This window comes from Procambarus clarkii, chromosome 94, assembly GCF_040958095.1.
Source record: "Procambarus clarkii isolate CNS0578487 chromosome 94, FALCON_Pclarkii_2.0, whole genome shotgun sequence".
Taxonomy (NCBI): Eukaryota; Metazoa; Arthropoda; class Malacostraca; order Decapoda; family Cambaridae; genus Procambarus; species Procambarus clarkii.
Window position 1 is genome coordinate 9931773 of NC_091243.1, and position 27838 is coordinate 9959610.

Genomic DNA, 27838 nt, shown 5'->3' on the forward strand with positions numbered 1-27838 from the left:
ATGCTCTCTACGCAAGTAATGCACATTGTACCAGAACATTACCAACAACAGCCCTCCCAAAGCACTGTGGGCAGGTTACAATGCCCAGTATTCCAGGGAGTTTGTTCAGGAACTATGAGGTAAACATTTTTAAATAATAATATACTCAAACGGGCACAGTTCTTACTTGACTGTCTGAATTTAATTGTTTTTCCTCTCTTGTATGTGACCCAGAATACCTTACTGTATTGTTATTAACAATACAGTAAGGTATTCTCGCTCTGTTATTGATCTAGGTGTATTGATTGCTGCAAGCACACGTCAACAACGGTGCTTGAGCAATGTATGTCACTAGAGGACATACTCTAGTGGTATCCACCGGGAACTAACCGATCACACCAGATTGGTGACCTGTCGCCAAATACATAACGAATCCAAAAGCTGTATTTACCTGTGATGCAGGTAATTTAAAGTTCGTTAAATATGCTTTAGCCATGTACTGTATTCAGGGCTAAAGTATACTTACAACATATCCAAAAATTATAGTACCTATAGTTACTATAGTTGCTATAAATGAGTACCTTATAGTATTGAGGTACTGAGTACCTTTTAGAGTTTTTTTAGAGTATTTAAGTACAAAATATGGACGATTGCAATCTCCCCCCCCCCACAAAAAAGTCTACGTTTTGTGATATTCATTTTGAAGAGGGCCCGAAAAAGAAGGCATCAACCAAGCCTAACTTTTTCTAGCCCTAGCAAAGTACATATGTGCACTAGTTTAGGCCTAAGAATGCGTATGTTAGGCCAGGAATTGCTTATGTACTCCTAGGACAGTTTAGGCAATGTTTATGTCTTGTCTGTTCCACATTTTTATTGTGCCATTTAGTATTCCTATTGTGCAAATTCTGAATTTTTTGGATATAACAGTTTATATATACATTTCATCCATTTTAACTATAGATTGTATCTTTTTAGAGGATGGATAAGGAAAAACTTAGGATGTCGCTAATCCCACAATCCCTGAAAATAAAATTAAAGCAAAATTGAAGGGTAGAAATAAGGTTGATTGCGGGCTTCATGATCCTAGTAGTTGATGGTTCGTAAATATTACAAGGCAAGCAAGAGTAGTAGCAATAATAGTACTAATAGAAGCAACATTATTACAGGAGCACTAATAAAAGTACCAGGAGTACTATTTCACGAAAGCAGGAGCAGTAAAAGATATGTAAATTAGTACCAGTATAAAGAATCATTAAATTAAGAGTAGTATTTATATCATTGTCATTACATTAAGCTGCTAGCACACGTAAACAATGCACATGACATGTTATACATTCGTATTGACGTCAAACTTACCTTTTTCTTGTTTTGTTTTTTGCTTAGCCACGAGCCATTGATCCCTGCATCATGACGTCAGTGATTTCTCGTTCAGCTATTGGCCAGTGATCAATGGGCCGTGACGTCAGGATTTTGTCGTTCAGCCAATAGTAATTATTCATCGCGCCCATCGCGATGAATAACCGTCCAATCAGTTCGATTTAGTTCATGTAAGTGTATCAGCAATGGAGTACTTCAATGAGAATAATCAATCGCAGGCTAAGGCAGCTTACACTTGGATTTTCAGCTATGATGAACCAGACCCACTTATGAAAATATGTTGGTCAGGTTTGGTAAAAGTAATTCGTATTGGATGTTTGTGAGAGGTCTAGGAAATTATTCGTGTTGGCTGTGTGCGTGTCAAGGTTAGTCAGTAACATTTCAGCTCAGTTTTGCGGCAGATATGTAGATTTAGATTTTTGTATTCAGGTAAAGGTACATACAATGAGTTACATACATAATGTTGGATTTAAAGATAGAGATAGTATATACAACACCTAAAGCCACTAGTACGCATAGCGTTTCGGGCAAGTTATATTATCGGAAACGCTCTTATCACTTTGGGCTGGTAACACGATTAAGTTTTGTGTTAGTCTGATATAACGTCGTCGACGTCCACTCTCGCAGTGGTCGAGATAGATAGGAAGACCACTTGTTGACCACCCATACAAAGGACCACTATTTTCTTAAGTTCTCTGACTCGGTTATTGCAACCCGTCCTCCTGTTTAGATGGTAGTTTTTGTAACTATATGCACCATAGTTCAAAAATTGACGTAATAAGCAAATAAATATTATTATTATAGTAGAATTTGGTATTATTCACTTTATAGTCCGAAAAAATTAAGTTAAAAAATAAACTTATAGATTCTTAGGCCTAGTATAGCACACATATATACTATATTAGGCCTCAGATAGCGTGTATTAGGCTTAGGAAGGTTAGATTAGGTTAGTTTAAACTATCTTTGCAACATAAATACAAAACCTTTTCCGGTTTGTCCAAATTCAATAGTACAAATTTTTATTTTCTGTCGACCAAACCACACACTAGAAAGTGACGGGACGGCGACGTTTCGGTCCGTCCTGGACCATTCTATTTTCTAATTGCGTTTTACGTCTATATATATGTACTATGGTCCTCGTCGTTACTATACGTACTACCAAAACAGCAAAATGGACTGGTTGTAGAGCATCCTTCGATGCTCTATATGCAAATAAAGGCAATGAATTTGGTTCAAATCCTTGCCAGGATGAGACGATTGGGCATAGAATATCAATATACCATCTCCCCTGTACACCTTGCTGTAACTGGGAACTGTGTGAAAAACGATTGGAGGATCGTGTTCTGTGGGAGAAACTTGGTGCTAAACAACTTTACCTGTCTCAGTTCTTGCACCATGGCCTAAATCCAACCATTAAAAACTCTTTGTTGCATAAAATAATGAAAGAGTTAAGTGTTAACTTTTGAATGAAAGACGTAATGCTCTAGTAGATATCGGTAAGTCAACGTTTAGCAGAAGTATCTTTTGTTAGGTGTTTAAAAGTTAAGTTTAGATAGGAAGACTGAGAGTGCTTCTACACAGTGCCTCTGATTTCCTCTTGTGTAAGGGAAGACTGCTTAGTTAGCGGTTGTGAATAAGCTTGGGTGTTCGAGGGAGGCCAGAATGATGATCGATCGATCGAGGTGTCAGTTCCCACTCCACCCGCACCATTCAAGCAACACTCCAGGTGAATTATTTATGCCTGACATTCCTTCCCTTGCCCTCACCCACGCTGGCTATCAGGACTTCCGCAACGACCCAGACCCGGCAGTTATTGAGGCTGTAGGAAAGTTATTACCGACAGTTCGTCACCAGGACAGTGACTCGTCGATACGTTGGACAGTAACCTTCTTATATAGCAGGTACTCCAATGTATCTGTATTGCTGGCTACTGATGGTATTACACACGCCCGCACAAACGAACCAACGAGATGTGTTGGTTCTTGGTCGCCCAGGGAAGGATATTAAAAGAATCAAAGACAAAAAGTCATTTCAGGTCTCGTCCCTTATCCTTTAAACGCAACGAACATTTTGACTGAAGCTTGGGCCTCCACCTATAGTTTTATCAATGAAGGAGACGAACTTACCATAGATGTGAGATAAAATTATCTGGTAGTAAACATAACGATGAATCTAATAGCTGTGGAAAGAGAGGGCAAAGGAACTGAAGCTCCTTCCTGCAAATACAACAGCCCGTCCATATCAACAAAGGCCAAATGCTCGTTAATCAAGCCAACAAACCCAGTCAGTCATAACCAGTCAAAGGCAGTTAGGCATTCACAGTTGTGGTAGAAATCCGTCACAGTTTGCAAACAACATGAGTCTATTGTTTACAGAACACCAAGGCCATTACAAATACAGTATTCGGTAGAAATTGTGACAATATGTACAAATGTGAAACATCCTGACAAATTTATGGGAGGATTTATGCAGTATTGATAACAGCAATGACGCCTGTGCCACACACTGGGACCAGAAGCAACGCTTCAACATTACGAATTAATGCATTGAAATCGCAGACATCAAACGCTACCATAACATTGAACAGAATTAAGGCAGATTTATCTTTTTTCCCCTTTTGCTAAATATATAACTTAAATTCCAAACATAATCTGTCACGTCTCTGACTTCACCCCCACCTTCACCTCCCTGACATTTAACCTACACCTCCCTGACTTCATCCAACCTCCACTTCCTTGACCTAATACAAGCACTGGCTAACCCTGTGTATCACTACACATATACAGAATCAGAGAAAAGACAGAGACTTGGGATTATAAATGATCTCAAACCTAATACCAGATGTTGTAAAAGCAAAGACCGCTTGAAGCTAGACGCAAATATATCCAAAGATATTTAGAGCAGAATTTAATCAGCAAGTCCGAAACAAAATATTTAAAAAAGGAGAAATAAGAGCCATTGCATTAATTAGCCAGTAGCTGTAAATGCGGGACTTTGGAGACAATGATCAACCATGCAAGACAATAAAGGTGAGTCCACCCCTACAAGGGCTCTCCCAAGACCCCCTCCACACACAGAGAGCGTCAGGGACTTGACACAAGAAACAGCACGAGAGGCTAGCAAATGGTCCTTGAATAATCATTCTCTGATAATTAGTTACTAACTTAATTAAAAGTTCTGCACTCTTATTACTCGCCACACCCCTCGCATTCTCTCTCTCTCTCTCTCTCTCTCTCCTCTCTCTCTCTCTCTCTCTCTCTCTCTCTCTCTCTCTCTCTCTCTTCTCTCTGGTACAACAAGGTTAGTAGCTGGGGCATAAAGAGCTAGATATCCCTTCTGCGTAATCATTGTTAGGGAAGCACATGACCAAAGAGCCAGAGCTCAACCGCCGCAAGCACAACTAGGTGAGTGCATGCAGTGTGCCTGCCCACGCGCGCGCGCAGTTCTAGTACTCTCTGGTCTGGTGACCATTGTACACTGATAAACGTCTATCAACTCGGCTGCACGCCACGGTAATTAAACAAATAATTAAATCTGATAAACTGGGATAGATATTGGCTGATTAGAGGAGAGAGAGAGAGAGAGATAGAGAGAGAGGAGAGGAGAGAGAGAGAGAGAGAGAGAGAGAGAGAGAGACAGACAGACAGACAGACAGACAGACAGAGAGCGAGAGACAGACAGACAGAGAGAGAGAGAGAGACAGACAGAGCGAGAGACAGACAGAGAGAGAGAGAGAGACAGACAGACAGACAGACAGAGAGAGAGAGAGAGAGAGAGAGAGAGAGAGAGAGAGAGAGAGAGAGAGGAGAGAAGAGAGAGAGAGACAGACAGACAGACAGACAGAGAGAGAGAGAGAGAGCACACAAGCAGGAATACCTGTGACAGCTGGCTCACCTGGTGAAAGTATTCCCACAGTGTATTACCTGTGAATGCTCAGTACATGTTGCTGAGCCAAGGGCTGCTCATATCCCGAGGTAAACACACAGAAATATTTACTTCACTGATTTTATGAATTAAAGCGTACTCAAATCAGAAACAAGGAGGATGGGACGTAGATATTCCTTGTAGTCGTTAGACGTTAAGCCTTTGCAGGGTGAATTATAGAATGTTACCCCCCAGTCATGATTCATTTATTAAATATATTAAACAGTTTAAGACTGATAAACGTATACAAAAACTAATTATAAAAAATATGCACCGAAACAGTATGGCTGTGCAACATACTGTCAGAAACTCTTCTAACTAAATTTGAAGAGCTTCTGACTAAAGAAATGATTGTTATAATATTATTTATTTATTTATTATTTATATACAAGAAGGAGCAATGAGTTTTTGAAAGTGCATTTGTTGGTGATTTTTGTGGTACTGTACATTCTTGCGAAGCCGCTAACACAGATAGTACACACAATCATAACTGTAACGGTTTGCAAACACTAAAATATTGTTAGTAAAATATGTGAATCCAATTTGGTTAGCGCTATCAAGCATGTCTTGTCTCAGAGCCAATCACAACCAAGCATATCAAATCAAGGCAGCGCTATCTCTGATGTTCTGGCATGTGGTTGGCTGGCTGTCACCGTTACGAAGGGTATGGCAACTTCCACCCCCTATGTTAAATTGTTCGTTGCACTTCTTTCACACACATGTATACGCACTGGGGAAGGGGAGGAGCGGGGAGGACAGGAAACCTCAGTGGCCTATCGATGTTCCCCGTTAGCTAATGGTAAGATTGTCTGAGGGTTCTAGACCTAATACATTAACTGTAGGGTGGCAATGTTCTCACTGAATACTCCTAACTTCCTAAGACATGATTATAACATACTTCTGTCAGAATATATAATAGATACAAGAAAATCATTGGAAATTGGGTCCTTTTCATATAGATTCATCGCATATTGCTTTTGGAGTCATTACTGAACTGATTAAGCTTAGCCTAAGTAATCTCTCAGCGAAGGTGTCTATTTTGACTAGACTGCCTATTAGCATCCCATGGACAGTAATTATATGATGAAAAACCTCAAAGTAACTTCGTTGACCTGAAGCAAAGCGAAGGCAAATTCACAGTAGCTATTCCATCTATCACCACGCTATCATACATATCTAAGGTTCATTCAGTATAATCAGCAGACATCTAGATGTTGCTGATACGTGGCGTTGACCATCTCCGAGCCCATCCACTTGTGCTTGTCACCAGAGACACCCCGTCCTCGTCAACAAAGACCAAATGCTGGTTAATCCAGCCGTCAAACACCTTGTTTATGATTGAAAAAACGGTTTACACACGACTCGCAACTGCAGCCGTCCTCCAAACAAAGACCCAAAAGTGATTCCATGTACCCGTTAAACCACCTGTTCAGGAATGAAAAACGGTTGACACACGACTTACAACTGATTTCGTTTCGAACACTTCCGGAACAAGTGCTTCAATGCCGAAATTTGTGCGAACCCCAACGCTATAAATGCTTCACCCACGTACTACAAACACAAATAATCGCCAACAGAACCTAACCTATGCCTATATATGTACAATATGCTAATATATTATAATATTAATTTATCTTTGAGAAAATTCCTGTTTTGAATGAACGGCATGTAAAAATTTATGAATGCGTCTGTGGGGTCGACCGCTGGATGGAATGGACTTGAGTCGAGGACGGGTTGCGCAACTGATGATGTTTTATCATTTCTCGAACAGTGCTTCGCTGACGACCTCTGTTCGAATCCCAACGCTGTAAATGCTTCCAGCCACATAGTTGAATTACAAATAATAACAAATAGAACCTAAAACACCTCAACTAACCTACTCCTAACTATACATAGAACTTTAATATACAGGATAGCCAATATAATGCTATTACCATAATCGTATGTAAAATCAGAAAATCAGATTGAAACAATAACAAAAATAATACAAATGCATTATAGTTTAATTTTTTATAATTCATGTATATTTTTAATTTTGTTCTTGTTTTAATTTTAATTTAAAATTGACACGTGTGACTGTGTTAAGTGTAACATGTGTACACGTGTGACTATTCAGTGAACATGAGTGTACACGTGTGATTGTTCAGTGTAACATGAGTGTACACGTGTGACTGTTCAGTGTAACATGAGTGTACACGTGTGACTGTTCAGTGTAACATGAGTGTACACGTGTGACTGTTCAGTGTAACATGAGTGTACACGTGTGGACTGTGTGTGCAGTACGATGTCTAGAAAATTTAGGTTCGCTGTTGCTTCCATATCGAGCTCTACAAAATCAATAATACAAAAAACATGTACTTTTTCTGTGCAACAATCCATATTTTTGTGCATTTCATTTATTAGTTGTTATAGGTTCTGTACTTTTCAGAGGACATGTTTCAAAAGAACTCTTCATCCACAATAGCATGAGCAAAGACGACACAATATAAACTTTTAACAGATTTAAAAACACATTATGTACAAATGCATTTAAAAATAACTTGCAATTAAAAAATGCAAGAGAATACGTTTGTAGTAGAAAGTTATAAGTAAGCAACAGTGAACATTATTTTGCATCTTTGATTCGTGTAACTTAAAATGCTTTATATTATATATTTTATATCTTAAAATACTGATATCTGCATATCAGTATTTTACGGTTTATTGTTTATATTATATATTACATAAACTGTATGGTATATGGGGGTATCGTAGTGGGGACACTAAAGCCCCGAAATCATCTCAAGATAACCTCAAGAAGATCATAATCTTTCCAGTGCTTAGGGCTTCAAAAGGACTTAGTTCGGCCCGGTGTGCCCACCAGCCTTCACTTCACACCAATCAGTTGTTAATAAAACCAATGTTGAACTTTATTACAAAATATATTTGGGAAGAAATAAACGGCACAACGAATTATTACACGTGTTTGTTTTGACTCGTATCCCTTGAAATAATAGATAACTAAATACATACACTGGAGATTGAGCAACTGTATGAATCATTTGAAATACACAGACAGATTTGCCATACCTTAACATGTTTGCATACAAAAATTATGGTAAAAAATGGACGAAGACAGTAAAATAATAATAATAATAATAGTTACAGTAATGTGAAATTATTATATAATTACTATACTATATTTAATTACATCAAAAGTTAGAACACTCTGGACACATGAGGTGTACAATAGTTCAAAAGGGTGGGGGGGGGGGGTAATGGATAGGATAGGCATGAAAACTGAAAAGGGAAAGAAAGCAGAGACAAAAATAAAAAGGAGCAAATCACAGACTCAATAAATGTAGCTATGTAATAAAGCAACATAACTGTTCTTTTTTGTATGAAGAGTGAAAGGTCAGTCGAGCAAGGGAATGTATCAGGACACGAGGATGTGGCGCACTCTCAAACACAGGTATACACAGGTTATGCTCAGCCATGCATACGTGCATTGATCAACAGGAACCTATACATGATCTAGCATACTAATTCGCTCACCATTCATAATCCTTTAAACACCCTCAAACACACACATTCACACTTTGGCTGAACTACACCCATGCATTGAGCCCTAGCAGCACGAGTTCATAGGCATCATTATAAAATACTGAAACATTTCTTACAATATCAGCTGTCAAAAATGAATAATGCAGACCAAGAAGCACTTTAAATTACTGTCAAAATCAAGTCACCAGAAACACCAGCTGTTAAGTATGAAAAAAGAACAAGCTATTATGGTTACTGTCAAAATAAATAAATGACAGTAGCACCATGAGCCAAAAATGGGCACCAGGACTAAAGCACTTTAGGATCTTGCTTAAATAGAAATTGACAGTAGTACCAGTTGAAAATCGAAAACACATTGCAAGTACTTAATTAAGAGAAGCTGCTGTCAACACTATTGTAGGGGAACAGCCGGGGTGGAAGTAGACAGCGTGGAATGTAGTCATGGTGGTGACCGAGGCTGTGTAGTTGTTTCCTTAATATATTATTAGTTATCACAGAGCAAATATTTACATGCATAGACAAGAGTAACCATCGCGGTTTAGACCAATGTGGAGCAACTACGTTGAAGAGATCATTGGTCATGGATACAAAACAGTGCCAAACGTATAATATGCTTATATATACATGTATTTACAAAAGTTCTTACACACTAGACACACTGTTCATGTAATATGATACATATGCTACTCTCTATAAATAAATGTGTTTGGTGTTTGGTCAGTAGTCCACAGGATTACCTGATCTGGTTGTGGTCTTTCGGGACTGATTACCTCCTAGATAAACAGACAGATTTATAGCTGCATTTACCTATATGGTAACTCATCAGTAGTGATGAAGCAAGAATATGGTCATCTATTAATTAGGCGAGGCCAACCTTAAATTTTGGTAAAAGAACAATACGAATGCATTGTTTTATAACCCTTAAAATTACAAAGATGATAAAACAACGATATGGCAAGATTCTAATGGCACTTCTCATCATGCTAGGAAAATGAACTTCATGCTAAGAAATGTTCCATAGCAAAAAAAAAAAAAGTTCCAAAAATTCTCTCCAACAATAGTAATGAGCTGATACCAGGTTATTAAAATAAGCTATTTTTTGGATATTGATCGCAAATGTGAAACATATCAAGTTAAAATAAATTGTCCCTTGAAATATCTCACATACACCAACACCAAATATGAAGGTTTTCAACAATGCTGCAGACAAAATTCATCTGGAGGACGCATCATAATTGTGTCCAAGGAGAACGATTAACATGATAATAGTTAAGTTCTACCTGCCACATTCCTCAATGGAAAAGGACCCACCCATCAGAACTTAAAAAAGACATGAATATAACCTGGGGCAATTCCTGAGGGCTGTTTACCACAAGTCATAATATACTGGAATATCAAGTTCTGGAAGCCTACTTGTACTTTTCCAATATTTGAATGGTTGCCCCCCACATATCAACTATATTGACTAGGGAACAGAGGGGTGAAAGGTTCAGACAAAGCCTTACCCGGGTATGAGAAATAACAATACTGGAATGAGGAGGCAAAAGGAGGAGTTGGGTCTGGGAGAGCAACGTGGAATGGTCACAGTGTCTTGGCTATTGAGACAATTTACAGTAAAATGACAGTGAAGAAGTGGCTCACAGAAAATGATGTAGTTTACAAGTGGCATGGAAAATTACAAAGCTTACAAAGAACATGTTTAGACAGGCGATGCCATTAACAAATGACAATACAATTGATAGATAATGTACATGAATAATGACAATTTACATGTGAAATTCATAATGGAAATTTACAAGTGACCACAGGAATAATGGGTTTAATTTACATGTGATAAACTAAGAAAATGATAATTTACATGTAATGGTAGATGATATAGCTTACAATTCCAACCAATGGCGTACAACTTACTACAGCAACAAGTCATCTGAGCTGTAATAGTCAAATGTATGGGAACAAGTGCCATCCACATTAGACTAACAGGTGTGTGTGTGTATTTGTGCACAAATAGTTCCAAAAAGTAGCCAATGAGCTGCACTAAAAGTGTATATGTTCCAAAATACATAGGCAGATAAGTAGTCAAAGCTCATGACATCAAGTGAACATGACAAGGTACAGAGTAAATGCTTATTAATCTTCATACAACATTTACGGTATCATAATACTCAACACACAAAAGACGTGATTGGTAAAAAAAAGGTCAAAACAACACTTGATATGAACTCCAGGTCGATACTCATGACTATATATCTATAGTGGCAAGTAGTCATATAATTAATGCTCTCACTGGGAGAAATACTGAAGGAAGATATTTGGAGGCCACAGGTCAGGAGTAATATGAAATTTTACATAATGGGATTCTTTTTGTCAGTTGACTTGATCTGTTTGGTACAGCTTTATTAAATACGATAAATGAAGTGTAGGGAGATGGGAGCATTTAACAAGAGTACCTAGCTAGAAATAAAATCAAACTGGAAATATCACAAATTATCTTCAGCCATGGATCATAAAATATTAACACTGGCTAAACAGATCTCCCAAAATGTCCAGATCAATACTTGATGTTATCAGCAAAAACTTATCTGGTGTGTGTATATATATATATATATGACAGTGTCAGACCACGAAGGAAGAATTGAAATAGGTATTTCCTTAAGTACTTTTGTATATTAATACATCTTCAGAAGGAATGTTCTTCTGAAGATTCCTTCTGAAGATGTATTAATGTACGAAAGTACTTAAGGAAATTCCTGTTTCAGTTCTTCCTCCGTGGTCTGACACTATCACATTTTTCATCACGTGTTAATTTTCGTGATTTACACACACACACACTAATATACAGTATATATATATATATATATATATATATATATATATATATATATATATATATATATATATATATATATATAATATATATATAAATATATATATATAAATATATATATATAAATATATATATATATATATATATATATATATATATATATATATATATATATATATATATATATATATATATATATATATATATATATATATAGCAAAATGTACTGTAATGTACTCCAGTTTGCAAATAAAGACCCACACGCCACTCATTCGTAATTTTGCAATTCCGTAAAATTATCATCATGATGAATATATTATTTACAAAGAAAATAGGGATCAACCCTAAAGTTACAACGCCAGTATCACTTCCACCAGAAACAACTTGTTAGTGGTGGTACATTCACCCATATTTTCATTACTTTTCAACAAAGTTTGTTTTTCCTGTACATTTTGTGAAAAAATACAAAGACTAGATATATATCCCATTCATAATAAATTCATTCCAATGTAAAAAATATTTTCCATTTAATAAATTTCAAGACTTTGTTTCATATGTATATGCAATACGTAATAAATCAAAATATAATCTATCTGTACAACACTTTAAATAAATTCTATTAAAAAAAAAAAATAATAATAATACAGTACTCTAAAATCTTCATAACAACTTTCCCTCTAAAAATAATATCTAAAATTAGTCGATGTCAAGCACGGCAACGCGCTCACTACCTCAGAAGTTCACTGACACTGTTCTCTTCCGGAGAGGTCCAGGGGAACCCGTGGGAGACGTATGTGTGGAGGAAGTAAGGGTCAGCCACAGTCCCACACACCTGCTCAGCGAGCCCCACCTGTGGACACACCAAATATATAGTTGTTTAAACAGCCTGGTAGCAATGGGTGCTGATAGCGCAACTCGCTCTCGCACAAGACAGTCCATATATGACTTATTGCTTGTAGTCATTATTTTGCGAGAACGGGTTGGATAGCGATATACATTATGGGGGGGAGTAGTAGGGGGGCTAAGTAGTTGGGTTATCGGTTGAAGCATGAGGAAGGGAATCGTTAGGAGAAAATACCAAGCCATTACGACTATATAGCACTGGGAAGGGGTCAGGATAAGGTTTTGGGATGGGACAGGGAAAGGAATGGTACCCAACCACTAGGACCGTCGGGGATTGAACGCCGACCTGTATGAAGCAAGACCGTCGCTCTACCGTCCGGTCCAAGTGGTTGGCAGGGGGGAAGGGAATGTGGGGGGGGGCTAAGTAATTATGTTGCGTTATCTCATGTTGGTAGCTGTGTTACCTTGGAGACAAGGACACATGGTAGGTTATGAGAAATGGGTGATCAAATCCCTAAAATATTTTTTTTACACAAAAACTGCAAACAAAGACAGATCTGATATATAGTGCTGGAAACTGAAAACGTAAAATGTATTTTGTGAAATAAAAGCTAAAGCAGTTCTAAATTATTCCTCGAATCACTTCAATATAAATAATGGTATAGTAATACATAAGCACATAGTGAAGTGTGTTATAAAGAAATACATGCTGTGCATTTTATCATTTACATTCGTATGCATGTATTATACATGAATCTTATCGTAAGCACGTTAATTCACATCATGCTCTCCTGCACACACAATCCAGGAATTGATAGGGTAGATAGGGATAAACTGTTTATCACGGGTGGTACGCGAACAAGGAGAGACAGGTGGAAACTGCGTACCCAAATGAGCCACAGAGACGTTAGAAAGAACTTTTTCAGTGTCAAAGTAGTTAATAGATGGAATGCATTGGGGTAGTGATGTGGTGGAGGCTGACTCCATACACAGTTTCAAATGTAAATATAAGAGCCCAGTAGGCTCAGGAATCTGTACGTCAGTTGATTGACAGTTGAGAGGCGGGACCAAAGAGCCAGAGCTCAACCCCCGCAAGCACAACTAGGGGAGTACACAGAATCATGTCAATGGTGCAGAAAAATGGCGGGAAGGGGACTCATCAGGGGAAAGCGCCAAGCCATCACGACTATATAGCACTTGGAAGGGGGATCAGGATAATCGCGCACAAATCTCCAGTATCAGCTATTGTTACTGGTAATGGCTCCAAAGAGCCTCCACTTACGGGCAATTCATACCCACGCCACCTTTTGGGTTGCTTAATCTTTATCAATCTCTCAATCAGGATAAGGATTTGGGATGGGATAGGGGGAAGGAATGGAGCCCAACCACTTGGATGGTCGGGGATTGAACGCCGACCTGCATGAAGCGAGACTGTCGCTCTACCACCCAGTCCAAATGCTTGGAACCACTGTTTAAAAACAAAGAGTACAGTATGTAAACCCACCTGGCAGCGTCGCTCAGCTGACGTGCTCGCTGGCCGTCACCATAGCGACACGACACCACCATCTGTTCAGAGTTCTGCCACACGCGGTAAGGCTGCACGATCAGCTGGACATGAAAATTTAAAAGCTTAAGTCCCATCCAAAGAAAACATTCAAATTACCTAAGCGAAATCATTGCATAGCCATTCTTGTACAAAAAGAACTTAAAACTTATTTAACAGTTTTAACTCGACTATAAAACTTGTGTGTAAGCTAAACCAAAGCAAATCAGCAGAAATAAAACTTATCACAGAATGCAAGATGATCTGCAATGGTGACGTACCTTCAGAGCTGCTGAGGTGACCTCGCCCGCGGCCATAGGTGGCTTGTGCACGTCCCTGGAATTGTTGACCCTGGCGGTGACGCCCTCGTGCCAGTAGTCCTTCAGGGGCTGCCGGACAGCCCTTTGGCGCCCGTCCTTATCCCTGAGCAGATGCGCCAACTCTAGCGTCGCCAAACTAGGCTCTGTTGGAGCCACAACATATATATAGTCATACTACTTTTTTCAGTGTGCGAAAGACAAATCTGACTATTAAATTTCTTCACATAATTAATTATGCAAGCTTTGCAAATAGGCTAACGTGATCGTTAACTAGGGAGCCTTACATAAAAAATTAGCGCTTTTACACTTGGTAGACACTAACGTCAGGGGTGGGTGAAGGTGGGAATTATTGGACGGTGAGGTGGATGTCACCACGAGAGGTCGTTGGGATGGAAGGGCGCAAGGAAGCGGTTGATGGATGGAGGTTAGGAGCCGAGGAAGTGGCGGGAAGGGGAGGCAGGGGGGTGAGTAGACAGCTAGAAGGGGATGAGGTGAAATGTGAGGAGTGAGGAAAATGTGGGGAAGTAGCGAATGGAAGGGGTGGGGGAATGTGATGTGGAGAGGAATAAGGAAAACGAAGGGTATGGTAAGGTAGGTGATATGGGAGCTGGCGGCATCAGAGAAGTGTTAGACTGGCGTGCTGGGAGAGGTCATAGGGTGCGTTACTGCTTGGCCAGCCAGACACTTGGGGCTCGTCTTGGTCTACCGTGTCTAGACTTACTTATACACGTAAATACTTTTGTACGATGAAAGAATCCATAGTACTCAAGATGAATACTGGACAAATGAACGGAATTGCAACTATCCAGGACATCTACGTAAAAATGCGTTGTTCTCGCCTCAAGATTTGGCAAGCCACAACTTACTGCCTTATACTTTACGCCGTGTAATGATGATAATACAGTGTCAGCTAGCTTATGTAACTAAAACCCTATAGTTTTCGCTTTCAAAGTTTTCAATAAACATGCAACAAAATAAATTTTGCCTCGAAGGATGAATTTAATTTTCTAATAAGTGAAAAATATGTGCTTGGCGGTACAGGACACAATATTATAACAACACTCAGCGCCTCGGGTCTTTAATGTGGCGCAGTATATTGTTTTGCTAATATAATGATATATCAAAACATATATGTTTACAGCATACTAAAGCTACGTTGCAATATTTATAAGTCATATAACTGAAAACAAAAATTTACACACTTACTTTTATTTTTGGGCACGATGGCGATACCCCAGTGGTGATGAAGTTTAATATTGAACTCTAGGATATCGCCAGAGCGGACCTGCGACAGTAGTTTCTCAGAGTTCTGTCTGGTGAACCATGGCGTCAGCAGCATGAAGTTAGAAGGCATCTTTTTGGCCTCTTTCTCTTGTTTCTCCTTTGCTTTCTTCGCTGCTTTTTTGTCAAGGACTGGGGAATGAGGGGCGGACAGGGATAATGGGTGGTCATCTTTCTTCCTGAGGAGGGAGAGGTCGGAGTGCACGGTGAGGTTGCCGGTAGACTGCGTGAGGCGCGCCGCGGACACCACAGCCGTCGCCGCGTTATGTCGTCGGGGCGAACCTAACATGTGTCCTCCTCGGTGTTGTGACGGCAGGCGACACAGACGGTCGGTACACTCCTTTGGGTCGACGTCACCGATGTGAAGACCTTCCTGCTTGCTGTGAGGTGGCGGCAGAGGGGGTAGTGGGTCCAACGTTGGGGCGTCGGCAGCTTGTCGCATCGGTTCCGCCTGAACACAGCTAGAGCGGGAGAGGTTGTGGATGAGTTGAGAACGCCTCGAAACTAACTGACGCTCCAGAGATTGAGCGTACATTGTGCTCACTTGCATCATGGTGCCGGTTTATCTTGGCTTTTCTCACACCTGGATATTGCGGCAAAAGCTCGCTTATCTTGATTGCAACCGCTTCGTTCAACTGTTTAAACTTCGCGCGAACTACGGTGGCACCCGTTCGTTACGTCACTAAATGATAACTGAGAATCTAAGATTATTAGTCACTACTGTTACCAGTGTTCCCAAAACTTAAATAATACTAAATTTTATTTTTTTTAGTAACACACATGCAGATAAATGAATGAAGGCCCCCACCTCCACTCTAATCTGCAGAAGGCATATGACAGTCGGCTGCACGGTAAACCAACTTTAGGAACAACCGGTGTAATCAAGTTTGAAGTTATATAAACACCGCTATTTCACTTTCTGGTAGTAAAGACTCTAATACTATGGGATTTAATGCAATGTTTTGTGGTCTCACTCGAGCACCTCTCAATAGAATTAGCGTGGATGAAATCTGGTAATCGACTGAGAAGAAGCGTGTACTCTCGACGAGTATATATAGCGGTCTGGCATGTGACTCTCTCCGACCTGCCGGACGCACGAGGCGGCAGCGTCTGGCAGCGAGGTAGAGCGACTGGCGTAACATTCCTGGCAGACCCACTCTAGAGGGTCTCCATGTAACATAGGGAAGCTTGCTGCAATCTGGGAATTAGGTCAAGCGTTCGGCTGGCAAAACAAAACAGTCTACAGATCCCCCGTAGAATAAAAATTTAAAGGCAGAGTGGAGGCAATACCGCCATTACTTGACTAATCAATGCTATCGTGGGAGCTGGCGAGGCCCTATTGGTTATTATTTGACAATTTATGAATTCATATAATATAAAAAATAAAAATATAAAACAATCATACGGTCATAAAAATTAAAGACTAGCACAAAAGTATCTGAATAAATTGCAGTACCAGACACACCTGAACACTCTCCACCTCCCCACATTCGCGGCATCAATATTGCCTTGCCTCAACCATCCAACCAGCCTTACTCTTCCACATTCACAGCAACCATACCTCGCAACAATCGCCACAACTCACCCCGGCACCCATCCTCGCTATCACCAGAGCCACCACCCATCCATTCCCACAATCACCTGAACCCACCATCACCTCAACCCACCACCCATCCATTCCCACCATCACCTGAACCCACCACCCATCCATTACCACCATCACCTGAACCCCTTCCCGCCAGAACCACCATTTAATCCCCCGCCAACAGCAGAACCGCTCATCCCCAATACCATGACCACCTCAACCACCCATTATCAGCATAACCACTACAGAGGTGATATGATTGCAACATAAGATGCTGATGGGAATAGACAAGGTGAATCATGGCTGACTCTTTTTAAATTTAGAGAAAGTAGGACAAGACATATGTAGACGCTAGAAATGAAAATGAGTCGAAGAAATTTAAGGAAATATTCGTACTCTGTGCGGGTGGTCAACAAGTGGAATGCACCTAAGGCAGAAGTTATGAAAGCCACATTCATCCACAAATTAAAGGCCAGATTCGACATTAAGAATTCGAAAGTCAGGAAAGTTAAATTACAATGCATCAGGTACAACAAGGCTAGAACTCTTTCTTGCATTATAGGTAAGCACCGTTATCCATTTTCGCCTTCACAACCCCTACTACCACCTATCCATACCACAATATACAGCTACCCATCACCACATAAATTGTCTAGCTTAGAATGCGCAAGATGGGAATGGGTTTAATAGTAAACTAATTAAACTAACTAAAATTAATCAAGATTGTAACTTGCTTTGCTAAACGAATTTTGGGCTCGATTCCCAAGCCCCTTATGAGCCTCTAATCTTTTCCACCGCCACCACCACCACCACCCACAGAATGGGTATTTGGTGCATGATAAATAAACTGAACTAACCATCCACTACCACATAGACAGAGCCCCATCACCGCAATAATCTAGCCTCACCCCACTACAATAACTTAGCCCCACTCCATCACATTAACTAACATTGCCCACTCACCACCAAAATAATCAAACCTAGCCCCATCACATCCACCTAAATAACCAATCTAGCCCCACCACCACCGGAATAACCAACCTAGCCCATAACCACCGCAATAACCAACCTAGCCCACCACCACCGCAATAACCAACCTAGCCCACCACCACCGCAATAACCAACCTAGCCCACCACCACCGCAATAACCAACCTAGCCCACCACCACCGCAATAACCAACCTAGCCCACCACCACCGCAATAACCAACCTAGCCCACCACCACCGCAATAACCAACCTAGCCCACCACCACCGCAATAACCAACCTAGCCCACCACCACCGCAATAACCAACCTAGCCCACCACCACCACAATAACCAACCTAGCCCACCACCACCACAATAACCAACCTAGCCCACCACCACCACAATAACCAACCTAGCCCACCACCACCACAATAACCAACCTAGCCCACCACCACCGCAATAACCAACCTAGGCCACCACCACCGCAATAACCAACCTAGCCCACCACCACCGCAATAACCAACCTAGCCCACCACCACCGCAATAACCAACCTAGCCCACCACCACCGCAATAACCAACCTAGGCCACCACCACCGCAATAACCAACCTAGCCCACCACCACCGCAATAACCAACCTAGCCCACCACCACCGCAATAACCAACCTAGCCCACCACCACCTCAATAACCAACCTAGGCCACCACCACCGCAATAACCAACCTAGCCCACCACCACCGCAATAACCAACCTAGGCCACCACCACCGCAATAACCAACCTAGCCCACCACCACCGCAATAACCAACCTAGGCCACCACCACCGCAATAACCAACCTAGCCCACCACCACCGCAATAACCAACCTAGCCCACCACCACCGCAATAACCAACCTAGGCCACCACCACCGCAATAACCAACCTAGGCCACCACCACCGCAATAACCAACCTAGCCCACCACCACCGCAATAACCAACCTAGGCCACCACCACCGCAATAACCAACCTAGCCCACCACCACCGCAATAACCAACCTAGCCCACCACCACCGCAATAACCAACCTAGCCCACCACCACCTCAATAACCAACCTAGCCCACCACCACCGCAATAACCAACCTAGCCCACCACCACCGCAATAACCAACCTAGCCCACCACCACCTCAATAACCAACCTAGCCCACCACCACCGCAATAACCAACCTAGGCCACCACCACCGCAATAACCAACCTAGCCCACCACCACCGCAATAACCAACCTAGCCCACCACCACCGCAATAACCAACCTAGCCCACCACCACCGCAATAACCAACCTAGCCCACCACCACCGCAATAACCAACCTAGCCCACCACCACCGCAATAACCAACCTAGCCCACCACCACCGCAATAACCAACCTAGCCCACCACCACCGCAATAACCAACCTAGGCCCCGCCACCATCATCTACCTTTTAGCCACTTTCCTTAATCATTTTTTTTAATCTTTTAGAATGTCATCTGTCACATCCGATTTATACAGCCCGTGATCTCATTTATTTTTCCGCCATCCACAAGTTAATTTGAATCCCTCTCCCAGGAGCTCTCACTGTTGCTCCCCATCCTCCCCCTTCCCTCACGAGCCATTAGTGTTGCCTCTCACCCTATCCCTCCCCCCCCCCTCACTAACCATTCCTTCCTCTCATCCCATCCAAAATCCTTATCCTGACCCCTTCCAAGTGCCAAAATATATATCTGAACATAGTTCCTAACTAAAGTAAACTCTCATTGTATATAACAGACACGGGTGTGTGTGTGTGTGTGTGTATATATATATATATATATATATATATATATATATATATATATATATATATATATATATATATATATCCTGGTGAGGCAAAATGCCGTAATGCTAGTTCATTGGTCACCCATCCCTGAACAATTGTACAGTTTCAAATGCTGGTATTTCCTCTCAACAAAAGCGCTAGAGGATCGGCAGTTAAAACAAAAATTGCTCAGTTGTCTTGCTAGTCGATACACAAATCGATTCCCAAATAATGAGAATAATTAATGTCTTTTCAAGTTACTCCAGGCGCAACGCAACGTTGAGTAAAGAATTCACCAGCGATGCAGGCGTTTATACACCGAGCAACAAATATTGAAAGGGGCATTCTTCACCTAGACGTAAAACAAAATAATATTCCCCCCCTCCCCTCCCTCTTGATGGTGTAGGTGTAAATTTAATACAGCAACCTCCCTCCCCTTATCACATCCCTCTTTCTCACTGCCTCATTGCACAGAGGAAGTTTCAATGCAACAGTGCAACAGCCCCTCTCTTTCCATTTTCCTCCCCCTCCCCCCACCTCTCTACACCTTCATCCGTTCCCCTCTATATCTCCCATCTACTCTCTCCACTTTTCCTCCCTCTACATCTCTCTCCCACAGTTTGCAGACAGGGACATAAAACCACTGAACTTCATCAGCTAGCCATTAATCGAAATCAGAAGACCCAACGCCAGAAAGATTACGCCAATCGACAATTGCCCACTCCCATAGCTTGTGGCCCAAGAACTTAGATCTATCTAGACGAGGGCAACAAAGGCCCCTCTATACATAATTCCATACAAGAATCACTATTTTCCTAAAAAAAAGAAAAATCCTTAAGAAGAACAGCAAAACATTTTCTTAAGTATCAGAAATTTCATAAGTATCAGAGTAAAAATATATGAATGCTACAGGATTCATCTATGCATCTCACAAATGCTGAAATATATGTAAAAACATTACAAGCACTCACCAACCATCTCGCAAAACCAGAGCATGTTTACCTTATCTACCAAACGCACACAAATGGTATCAGCAAGGCCGTCATAACTCGCTATATATTCAATTTTTTACAAACTTTCCTTCACCTGTACCTTTCTCACACACACACACACACACACACACACACACACACACACACACACACACACACACACACACACACACACACACACACACACACATACGCAAACAAAGCTGTAGCGTTCTCAGAAGGTAGCCTCGGTAAGGGTCACATGGTCCTCTTATCTGTTTTTCCCCATGTACTCGTGTGTGTAGGCTGCTTACTAACGACCTTTCCTATCTCCCACACTATCAATTTATCCTCCAAGTTTATATCAATTACTTACCAACCACAAAACATCTTCACGGTCTGTTTCAAAGTCAGACGAGCACCTGGAGTAAATACACTACACTGAATAAAAAATGAAGATCAATTACACGCAAATGAAATCATTTCAATTCAGAGCAAATTATCCGTAGCGCCCAATACTCTATGGTATAATGTACCGCCACAAACCAGTAGACTTTTTCTACCAAACTTATATAAATCCTTAATGATTATTGTTTGGTTAGTGGAATAATCTTAATCATTAACATTGCTTTTGCTTATATGACTACTACGTAGCCTACAATAAATTGTTAATACAACCACATAACGGCGTTAATTACGTAAATTTAACGATAAGTTCATTAGTTAACCTTACCATTTACATTCCCTACTATTGTACAGTTTTCAAGATTAATGTTATCCTAGTCATTAGCCTTGCTAGACTGAGTAAGGTCTTTTGCTGGTGTTGAGACAATGAAGGTCACTGACGGCACTAACCTTGTCTGTCAAGATAGAACCTTTGACCAATAAAACGTATTATTGCTTTTAATTTCCCTATAAAGCGGTTTTTTACCATTTTTGAACTTGATTATGTAATAAATTAAACTCCATACGAAACAAATTAATCGAGTTCATATTTTTTCTTATGCATTTTTCAGTTTACATTTGCTGATTGTTTTCCCTCGTGCCTTTATTGCTGAATTTTCTGTAGATTTTGTGACACGAGGTTGTATTACAAAACTCATTATTAAAACTAAAATACCCCAATATCTTGGCAAAAAAATTACCGGACTTTCTATTCTTATATCACTACTAGTCATATAATTTAGGTGATCAACAGTTCTCATACAACAATGTATAAGAAGTGTATTTCTCGGTGTATATACAGAAGTTTAAGGAAACATACTTGCAAAATAGAAGCCAAGGTAGAGCGAGCCTTAAATATCCAAGCAAAGGCCTTAAGCCTTAAAATTTAAGGTTATGAGACTATTAAGTTAACAGTCACAGGGGGTTAATAAAGTAATGATTATTAGTCTGGTCTTCAATAATTGTGGTATTGAAATTTATCCCATTTAATGTTGCTTTCTTACAACTATCTACATATCCAAGGTTGGCCAACCTTGTACACGTGTCTGATGATGATCAGCATATGTTATCAGAAAGAAGATTGGCTTGGTGATGTCTGCTATCTCAGGTCACTTTCTTTGTCAGACTAGGGAAAGCCTCTGCTCCACCAAGTATTCGGCCTCCAGTCTCCAGCTCCCACTTTAATTTGCTAGAGTTCCCTTAGCAGACACTTTTAACCAGTGTAAAAAAAAATATATATATATATATATATATATATATATATATATATATATATATATATATATATATATATATATATATATATATATATATATATATATGCCTACACCTTCCTGTATATACTTTCTCGTAGTTTCCTGTATGTATCCATATAATTTTGGCATCGACAAACTCTGACAGAAGAATTCAGTCTCCCTGCGAGGTTCTGCCTCTCCGTGCAACCTATGGGCTCACTGTACACTGCCTTGGCGGTAATGTTTCATAGGTTTGTGTTTTGGGTATTACAAAACGTCACGGGAGCTTATTTTGAATACAGTAGTCAGTACGGAATACGGCACACAATCGACTTGAGAATGGTCCAGGACGGACCGAAACGTCGTCGTCCCTTCACCTTCCAGTGTGTGGTCTGGTCAACAACAATACTGGTCTTATATCAAGCGCGTGGGCTCTATAATGGTACATTGTCTAGGACTCAATAATGGCAGCAGTGTCTAGGGCTCAATAATGGCACCAGTGTCAAGGACTCAATAATGGCACCAGTGTCAAGGACTCAATAATGGCACCAGTGTCAAGGACTCAATAATGGCACCAGTGTCAAGGACTCAATAATGGCGCCAGTGTCAAGGACTCAATAATGGCGCCAGTGTCAAGGACTCAATAATGGCACCAGTGTCAAGGATGGATATATACGAACGCGCAAACTGGCACCACTTTTTGTCAAAAGCCATGTTTCCCCCTTGCTTTCCTGTCGTTTACGCTCCGTTGCGAAGACTTGGGCACACGCACACACTATTCGCTCAGCAAGTTCAAGTGCTTAGCTAACAGGAAACTAGAGAAACATGAATGGCATCCTCAACTATTTTTGCCGGTTTAGAGCAAAGAAAACGGAATTATAAAGTCCCAGAGAAAACGAAAAACAAACAGAAACACATACAAACACACTGAACATCAAACTGAAAAACAAAATCAGACATAAAGTGCGGGAATTCCCTGACGTCAAATGCATAGATAAAGTGTCTTCCCCGAATTACAAAGACACAGCTTCTGTGGTAATCCCGTAACTATATACGCGTATATTCATATAAACGACTGTCGCTATTTTCCGCCTCGTAATATAGTTGTTACATCTTATATAACTTTTATGACGTATTCGAACATTGTTACAACTTACTATATTGGTTGTTACAACTTGTTAGGTGTTAAAACTTGTTCGAATGTTGTAGTAACGTCGTAGTTTTATCGTGATATTCATATCGCATCGTATAAGGAGTGAATAATCAGTTAATTTATTGAAATTCTGCAAATGAAGTTCACTATCATGCCAACTCTCGAAATTAGCACTAATTAATTTATCCCCCGCTATCAAAGGCATCACTAATGACTTCATTAGCGCCTATCGGATGCAACTCTCCAAGTTGACATTACGCGAACCGTTTTTTTAAATAATAAAATGTTTTTATATTTATCTTTAATATTCTTCTGGCTTTACATAACTAACAATTCACAAGAGGCTCATAAATGTATTTCAAACCCAACACAAGGCACTACGGGCTCACCATAGCCCGTGCTACTTGGAACTTTTGTTCCAGTTCTAAAAACATTGATTTACCATGTTGTTGCAAGTGTTAAATTAATTTTAAGACTACGCATGTACTTATGTTCAGAGGAATTATTTCCGAGAATGTACACTAAGCAGAGTACTTCTATCCCATCCTCTTGAATTGCTACAACAGACAGAAAATAGTGTATTAAAACACCTGAACCTAACCTACCGAAAGACCCAGGCATAGAAAACGTGGATGCTGTGAGTTAATCCTATGATCGATAGGACATCATATTTTTGTCCGTTGAGGATTTTGACATCAAGAAGCGATATACTAGGTATGTTGTATTTATTTCAATCCTCAACTATTTGAATTAATAAATGCTGGGAGTTTATACATGCCTTCCATGGTTGTGTGGGTACTGACAGCATGTATAGGTCTTCTATGATGGTTTGGGTACTGTAGTGCAATGGGCCTTCCATGGTTGTGTGGGTACTGGTGGTGCAATGGGCCTTCCATGATTGTGTGGGTACTGTGAGTGTAATGGGCCTTCCATGGTTGTGTGGGTACTGTGAGTGTAATGGGTTATCCATGGTTGTGTGGGTACTGTGAGTGTAATGGGGCTTCCATGGTTGTGTGGGTACTGTGAGTGTAATGGGTTATCCATGGTTGTGTGGGTACTGTGAGTGTAATGGGCCTTCCATGGTTGTGTGGGTACTGGCAGCGTTGCAGTTTAACCTCATGCCTAGACCCACCTGTTCCTGTAAGTCAGAATTCAATAGGAACAATGAACCACATTGACGATAATAAAACAGGAATAAATCGCTCCAATGATGATAATACTGATAAGACTATTAGAAAATGTCGCTCTGTAATTGACAAGCCTATCTGAACCTCAATACCATAGAAGTATACATTAATCATTTCAACAAAAACGCTAGCCTACTGTAATATTTTCCGAATACATCGCCAACTACTTTTTATTTCATTAGTGTATAGCGTCAAGTCTTCTGTTATGTCTATTTCTTATTGAAATTTAAAGAGGCTTAAAATTACTTTTACATGTTAAAATAAAGTCACACAAGCTACTTTCGAAAGTACCAATATGTAGTGATGAACCATCTGAAAGTTAACTATTTGCATTATAATTTGGCCAAGTGGGGAACTTTTTGTTTTCGAACTGCAACATAAATATTAAACCTAACCTCTCCCAGAAACCCTAGGCCTAATTCACGCTATCTTAGGCCTAACATAGTACATATAGTTATACTAGGCCTAGAAATGTTTGTTTGGTTGTTAACTTTATTTTCTCGAGCTCTTATGAAATTAAAAGCTCAAAAAGTGAACTTTTTGGTGGTCCATCACTACATATTGGTACTTTCTATCAGTTAGTTACTATATAAGTACTGTCATTTCAGGAGGATGGGCTGCATTTTCGATGTGAGATACGTGTGTGTGTGAAGCTGTCTCGTATTTCACGACAGTTTTATTTTGTTTCAACTGTCCGATACACGAAACTGCCTGGCATTTTATACTCTCATTCATTTGTTATTTTTGCTCTTTTGCAATATCAGATTCGTAAAGCTGTCTTCTCACATTTGCTTTTGTTATCGGTTTTTGAAATTTTTGTTATGATGATGCGTAAAGATTACACACACCTTAACACCTAATTATTTTGGAAGCTTTATTTAGGCTTCTTATAACCTTAAACAAATATTGCGATACAGCAGTTACTTTAACTCACTTAAGTGCTTCTACCCGGGTTATGTCTAAAGTAATTTGATTGTACTAATTACACTTTATCATACCTTTTAAACTTTTTATTACATCTGCAAATGCTTCCTGGATACAAAGATTCCTCATAGTAGGCCTCGTCCTACTCTTCCAACTCCTGAAAGAACACGCATCATTTGTACTCTTCCAACTCCTGAAAGAACACGCTTTATTTGTAATGAACTAAAGCCTCTACCAAAGTACAGGACACAGCCTCCGGCAGAGTACAGGACACAGCCTCCGTTAGAGTACAGGCCACAGCCTCCGCCAGAGTATAGGCCACAGCCTCCGCCAGAGTACAGGACACGTCCTCCGCCAGAGTACAGACCACAGCCTCCGCCAGAGTACAGGACACAGCCTCCGTTAGAGTACAGGCCACAGCCTCCGCCAGAGTATAGGCCACAGCCTCCGCCAGAGTACAGGACACGTCCTCCGCCAGAGTACAGACCACAGCCTCCGCCAGAGTACAGGACACAGCCTCCGCCAGAGTACAGGACAGCCTCCGCTAGAGTACAGGACACAGCCTCCGCCAGAGTATAGGCCACAGCCTCCGCCAGAGTACAGGACACGTCCTCCGCCAGAGTACAGGCCACAGCTTCCGCCAGAGTACAGGACACGTCCTCCGCCAGAGTGCAGGACACAGCCTCCGCTAAAGTACAGTACATATTGTCAGAGTGGTTGTCTCATTTCCGCGGTGTGGCCCATATACAATTTGAGATACATACACCCTTACTCCGGGAGCGAGGACCTGCTGCTTCCTGCCGTACAGCAGCAGCAGCAGCAGCAGCAGCTGGCCGCGCCCTCGCCGAGGCGTGTGTGTGTGTGGAGTAGTGTACGTGACAAACCCAGCCGCCGTGTCCTTGACTCCCTCCCAACCCAACCCCTGGTCATGGTGCATGCAAGTACTGTGCTTTGTTGCTCTCTTACGCTCACCCCGCATCACCGTATTGACTGGTTCTCTTCCCCTATTTCCTCTTCCCATTGGATGTTCTTGCTAGCCAGTCCAAGTTTGACATGACAATATATGAGCCGTCACAAGCCTTTTTTTTACATATTTTTCCGTGACCTTTGCACACTGAATGAGATACGAACCAACAAGGTCCGACGTGGCAATCTTGCAGGGCTTCAACAATCAGTCGATCGGCGAAGTGAGCACAATAATAGACCTGAGGCACGAACGAGCCCGACCGAGTCGATATAAAGCCACCTTCTGGACGACGTGATAGTCTGAACCCCCCTCCGCAGATTCCCATGTTACATGAAACTTGCTAACTGTCATCCTCCCCAGTTAAAACAAACGTGATACGGCGATTCTTTTCACGCGAAGCTTGAAAGTTGAGATGTTTTGAATACTCTCTGGCATGACGTCAATTTATTACAACACCATAAAACACAGGTTACTGTAGACAAAAACACGTGGATAAGGCGGTGGCTGTACGAGACGTTTGGCAGCGGCAGACGGCAGCACGTGTACATGACAACCTAAACGTAGATGGCGGTGGTGGTCGGTCGATGGGAGAGAGGCGGGGAGGAATAGCCAATCACAGCACGAGTGAACCAAACAAGTTGCTTCTCTCTGTTTTGGCGTATATCTCAAATGAGAACTCTCTTATCACGTGGGGGGCGAGATGATTAAAGTAATGATTGTGCCATAAACGGTACGAGTGCGTATGAGTGAGTGCAATCCTAGTGTCATCAATTCGTAATGTATAGATGAGATTTGAAGTAAATGAGAAAAGAATAATGGAGAAAAACGTTAAGCAACGTTCAAAATATTTGAAGAGAGGAAGTATTGAGAACAGTGAGAGTGTGAAGGGCGAGTACAGAGGAAGGAGAGTGAGAGGGGGGAAGTAGGGTACGCCAGCGGTTAAGCGAGTTGAGTGAGGTAGTACAA

General features: G+C 40.9%; 1 protein-coding gene across 2 annotated transcripts; it reads right to left on the reverse strand.

Moving 5' to 3' along the window:
* Positions 1 to 11853: 11853 nt before the first annotated feature.
* On the reverse strand, positions 11854 to 27212 carry l(1)G0469 (lethal (1) G0469). 2 transcript variants are annotated; one of them, XM_045729432.2, is made up of 5 exons: positions 27037 to 27212; positions 15563 to 16098; positions 14318 to 14499; positions 13998 to 14101; positions 11854 to 12500 (listed from the first exon to the last, which is right to left on the reverse strand). In XM_045729432.2, exons 1-5 carry the CDS (start codon positions 27195 to 27197, stop codon positions 12383 to 12385), a joined length of 1101 nt encoding a protein of 366 aa, XP_045585388.1. In that variant the 5' UTR covers positions 27198 to 27212; the 3' UTR covers positions 11854 to 12382. The 2 variants fall into 2 exon arrangements, with proteins under 2 accessions (XP_045585388.1, XP_045585389.1); XM_045729433.2 differs by lacking the exon at positions 27037 to 27212 and having other exon boundaries at positions 11855 to 12500; positions 15563 to 16712.
* Positions 27213 to 27838: the final 626 nt, after the last annotated feature.